The following is a 5,838-nucleotide window of genomic DNA, read 5'->3' on the forward strand; positions in this document are numbered from 1 at the left end:
CGTGTGCCTTGGCAGTCTCTCTCTGTCTCAGGATGAAATGGACGAGCTGCGGGCGGAGATGGAGGAGGTGCGGGACAGCTACCTGGAGGAGGAGGTGTACCAGCTGCAGGAGCTGCGCCGGGACCTGGACCGCTCCAACAAGAACTGCCGCATCCTGCAGTACCGGCTGAGGAAGGCGGAGCAGAAGAGCCTGCGGGTCGCTCAGACCGGACACGTGGACGGAGAGCTGCTGCGGAGCCTGGAGCAAGACCTGAAGGTGTGTGTGTGTGTGTGTGTGTGTGTGTGTGTGTGTGTGTGTGTGTGTGTGTGTGTGTGTGTGTGTGTGTGCGTGTTTGTGTGTATCTGTAATATGATAAATGTTGCCCTCATAAATATTTGTCTTTGTCGATGTTACAAATGGAGCTGCTGTGAAACAAGAACAACTTTAGTCTTAATTGGACAATAAAGGATTAACATAACACAAAACAGCACCTTAAAGACATTAAAGCTCTCCACTGACCCAGAATAATTAAATGTATCTTCTTAGAGTAATGACTCAAAGTAGCTTCTCAGTGTGGGGAAAACATTTGGCTCCAAGTGAATCGTTTATGTGCAATAAATCCAAGTGGAAAATGTAATTGTTAATAGGAATGTGGTCATGCTTTTTCATTACAAATGTTTCAGTTCTGCAAATAATGATAGATTTTCTTATGGAGAATAATATTTATCTTTAAATCTTTAATATGTCATTAAAAGTCCCAAGCAGACGTCTCCAAATTGCTTGTGTTGCCTCAAAAGTAGATTCGTTTTTGACTAATCTTTTAACACTATACTGGTTTAGTACAGTAGTCAGTCAGCTGAATACTTTTGGATGTTTTATTAAGTGATATCTGCTTGATATATAAATACATGCAACAAATAGTATATTGTGTGTGTTAAAGGCACATATCATAAAACATGTATATATCCATTCTGTTCTGTGTCTTTGCACTGCCTGTGTTTATCCTTCAGCATTTTGTCCCTGTGATCTCAGGTGGCCAAAGATGTGTCGGTGCGTTTGCACAACGAGCTGGAGAGCGTGGAGGACAAACGCAGCCGAGCCGAGGATGAGAACGAGCTGCTCCGGCAGAAAATCATCGAGGTGGAGATCGCTAAACAGGCTCTGCAAAACGAGTTCGAGAGGACCAAAGAGGTGAGAGGATGAACATGGACATGCTTTTTGATGCTAGGCTGTGAAAGGTCATGGGAGGAACGTTTGCTCACATGCACATACATTAAGGCTGGGTTTTATCTGTACAGATGCTAGTTGTCTTGTACAGTTGCAATGCAGAAATCTAAAGAATTGTGAGATACACAAACAAGTAATCATATTGAGAATATATTTTTGTACAAGTTGTGAATGAAGGGTGTTTCTGTTGAAGAGCTTTGACAGTGAGTTGTGGTTTAATCAGGAAAGCAGTGATTATGACCACTGTGGTGGATGTGATTATTTCATGTTGTTGACTATGCTGTTTGCACAGGATGAAAATCTCCAGTCTACCGTGACAGGCTGTTGTTGTTGTTGTTGTTGTTGTTGCCTCTTAACTACCTGCACATAAACGAGGAGATTATTAGTGGTGATCTCCGGCCTGATCAGCAGGGCCGCTGCTGTGAAATAATTTCATCAATCACTTAAAGGCTCCTCGACAGACCGCTCAAAACAACTGCTCTTTTCAATGGTGCCAGATAACAATGTGAACATATCCTTATGTCATTCTGGTAGAAGAGTTCCACTATAAAAGTGTGCGTTAGATGCTTCCGGACTTTGATTAATACTCAGTTTGAGCTGCAGTACTACTTCATGAAACCTTCCTACCCCTTTACAGCTTTTTATAAGAAAATGAAATGTAGTTTAACATTGTCTAGACTGTAAGTCAAAAGGTTTTCACCACACAACTTATTACTTTAATGGATATATCAGAATATCAAAAAACATTTTTAGCCTTAGTTACATAATACGTTCTGATAATTGAATTTTAAAAAGAGTACATTTTCTTGTTTTTGGGTCACTTTTATAATTTTCCTATTTTATTTCCAATTTGATGAATATGTTGGGAGTTGTGGAACTACAGCCCCCATTCTTCTTGGGTTGATGTTATCAGAATGGAAGTGAATGTTAACATTGAGTCAGAAAGATTTTAAGCCTTGTTTATTTAACGGTTTACATTTTCGTGAATCTTCTGCATTTTTATCTGTATTTTTGTCACTTTTTATCTTTTTTTAGCATATTGTTCATTATATTAAAACTTAGTACTTTTTTAACGCATGTAAGATATGCAACACTAAGCTCTCTGTGGCTCTTTCCTGCTGTAACGCTGCAAATGTCCCCTCTGTGGGACTAATAAAGGTATTCTGATTCTGCTCTGGGTACACAGACACACTTCACGTTGTGTCTAAGGCTAAACAGGTTATTAAATAGCTGTATTTTGAGCTACTAATGTTATTTTTCACACCTTTTTACAGTGTAGCTGCAGAATTCAGACTTCTGTCTATGAGCTTTTGCATCACAGTGACCCTGATGTCGCTCAGTGGAGAGTGTATTGAAGTTAGGTCTGGTTGCAGGTAATAAGATGAGCAGAGGCTATTCTCAGGGCTGCCAGCGTTTAGCTGCTTACACTAAATTGATTTTGACATCAGCAGGTAACATACCGCCGTCTGCCTGCCGAGGGAAAGTAGGCTAATACCGCCCCAGTCAGTATGGAGCCGAGGCTTTTCCTTTCTTTAGGCAACAACAGGGACACTGTCTCTTTTTCTCCCGTCGTCACACATGCTGCCTGTTTGATTCCCAGCCTGTGCAACAGTGACACCATATGTGCTCTGTTACATGCCTCTCTAAATAGCTCTTTCTCTGGTTTACAATCTATATTCTGAAGCAGCTCGTGACCTTAACTGTCTGTGTTTGCAACATTGTTTTCAAAGGCAACTCATCATCCCCTGACTGAGCTGCATATGCTCTAACGAAGACAGAAAAATCCATGTGTAGTCCGGACGAGCTAATGCAGCAAATGCAAGCTCCAGTTTTTGTTGTCGTCACTTGACACCGGTGACCTTTCAGAAGAAAACGATGAATGCACACTAAGGTGGAGGTGAGAGGATGCTTCACATGAGCAGGTTTTTAATGTGTGTTGCAGTATTGGTGGTGGATCCAGACCCTTACTTCTGAGATACAAAGAATCTCAGGATGACACAGACTCTCTACACGGAGAAACAGGCAAGGGTGTGAAAAGGAGAGGCTGTGAGAGCGGCTGCTCCGAATGTTTGCAGGTTTTGTGTTCCCCCGAGGTTTGTCCTAGAAAAACACAAGCCGCCTCTGAATCTGCATTTTGATTCCAAATCTCTTCCTCCCTTTCTTACGTACCAGAGGCATGCATTTAAATTGCAGCACCCCAATATCTTCGTATTGTTACACGGAAATCCAGTTCATTTGTCTGTAGTTTTCCTCGTAGCTAAATCACTATGTAGTAAAAGTCTTTAAATCCTGTAAAATATGTAATTCACAGGACGATAAGAGTATTTACAGTAATTTGAGGAGGGATGCATTTCAATGAATGAATGTTAAAATCTGCCCCGTGCCCTTGGAGTGTCTCAGTCACGGAGATAAACCACAAAGGATAAGGAAGGAGCGTGATTAATGATAAGAATGTGGATCGATTGGACTAAAAGGCTGTTCGTTTCCTCTTCTGCTTCAAATAGACTTTGTAAATTGTGACCCAGGTGTAATGTGATGCAGCAAACGGCATCACTCACTCCTTTGGGATTCCTACTAGTTTTTAGAAATCAACCAGAGGCCTCTGTGTCTTCTTCTTAGATAGATAGATAGATAGATAGATAGATAGATAGATAGATAGATGGATTAATAGATATAGATGGATAGATGGATAGATAGATAGATGGGTAGATAGATAGATAGATAGATAGATAGATAGATAGATAGATAGATGGATGGATGGATGGATGGATGGATGGATAGATAGATAGATGGGTAGATAGATAGATAGATGGGTATATAGATAGATGGGTAGATAGATAGATAGATGGGTAGATAGATGGGTAGATAGATAGATGGGTAGATAGATAGATAGATGGGTATATAGATAGATAGATGGGTAGATAGATAGATGGGTAGATAGATAGATAGATGGGTAGATAGATAGATAGATAGATAGATAGATAGATAGATAGATAGATAGATAGATAGATAGATAGATGGGTAGATAGATAGATAGATAGATATATGGGTAGATAGATAGATAGATGGGTAGATAGATAGATAGATAGATAGATGGGTAGATAGATAGATAGATAGATAGATAGATGGGTATATAGATAGATAGATATATAGATAGATAGATAGATAGATAGATGGATGGATGGATGGATGGATAGATAGATAGATGGGTAGATAGATAGATAGATGGGTATATAGATAGATAGATAGATGGGTAGATAGATAGATAGATAGATAGATAGATAGATGGGTAGATAGATAGATAGATAGATAGATAGATGGGTAGATAGATAGATAGATAGATAGATGGGTATATAGATAGATAGATAGATAGATAGATAGATAGATAGATGGGTAGATAGATGGGTAGATAGATAGATATATGGGTAGATAGATAGATGGGTAGATAGATAGATAGATGGGTAGATAGATAGATAGATAGATAGATAGATAGATATATGGGTAGATAGATAGATAGATAGATAGATAGATGGGTAGATAGATGGGTAGATAGATAGATAGATGGGTAGATAGATAGTTTGAGGAACACAAAGCTTTACCCTGTAGAAGACTTTCACCACAGTGTTAAAATGGACCCCAGATAGTTTAGATGTCTCTGAGCATTAAAGCTCGTCTCCTGACTGTCCCTCGGCCCGTCCTCGGCTATCAGAGGCTGCACAGCAGGACTCTGGCTCAGAGATTGGCACCCCTGCATGGATTAATCCGAAGAGAAGGCCTGTTACAAAACAGCCTGGCGTGTGTCGGTACTCTCTGATGGGAAGGGAGGGCTGGAGAGAAAAAGACAAAGAGGCAGAGAATGGTTTGAATCAGATGCGAGCGATACAGATCCACAGTTTCAGATATATGTTAAACGGGCCTGGTTGACAGGACCCTCTGTTGAAACACTGTAGACTCATAGAGCAAATAGCTGCTTCGGTGTGGTTAGTATGAAGGCGAACAGTGATTGGTCTAGACCTTTTCATTCCTTTGACATTAGAGGAAAGGACCTCTGATATGTGTAACGTGATGGAACTAATGAAATGTCAACAGGAGCGGCAGGTGATTTATTAGGTGCCCTCTGTTCCCGATGAGTTCATCTTTCATTACTGCAAAATGATAATGCTTTGTGCCGTGCTTGTTGACAAACTGAAATGAGATATCATGAACTCATCAAACAATGAACAGCCCAAATGGTTTTCTTAATATTTTCTAACATATTTTAAAGGTGTAGGGTTACTCTGTGAAGTTCCCTTACTTTACTGATAGGCAGTAATTCTCTTTAAAGGGACTTGTTACCCAAATTACAAAACATATCTAGCGGTATCTTGACATGCAGACAGTTTGGACAGGGACTACTTCTTCAGTGAAAAAAGAAAAAGGTCCACTGATACCTCATTCACACCAACGGTGTTTCAGGGCCGGTTCGGAGCTGGAGCTTGAAAAGCACCGGGTTTTCCTGTTCACACCGCAGCGGAGCAGCCTCTTAGCTCCGGAATCTGGTTCGTTTCAAGCACCGAAAAATTGTCCGGCCAGAACAAAAGCACCGCATAAATCACGCTTACGTCGAGGCGGGGGCAGGGGCGCGATCACAA

At 40.7% G+C, this 5,838-nt stretch overlaps 1 protein-coding gene across 1 annotated transcript in view; it reads left to right on the forward strand.

Annotated features, from left to right (window-relative positions):
• The window catches only part of LOC104944925 (microtubule cross-linking factor 1-like), a 17,318-nt gene extending 16,135 nt beyond the window's left edge, over positions 1-1,183 (forward strand). The window contains exons 2-3 of the mRNA XM_010770531.1: positions 32-256; positions 1,013-1,183. Coding sequence (XP_010768833.1) covers positions 32-256; positions 1,013-1,183 — 396 coding nt within the window. The remainder of the gene's footprint in view (positions 1-31; positions 257-1,012) is intronic.
• The last annotated feature ends 4,655 nt before the right edge of the window (positions 1,184-5,838 follow it).

Source organism: Notothenia coriiceps, unplaced genomic scaffold (genome assembly GCF_000735185.1).
Source record: "Notothenia coriiceps isolate Sejong01 unplaced genomic scaffold, NC01 NC01_scaffold00008959, whole genome shotgun sequence".
Lineage (NCBI taxonomy): Eukaryota > Metazoa > Chordata > Actinopteri > Perciformes > Nototheniidae > Notothenia > Notothenia coriiceps.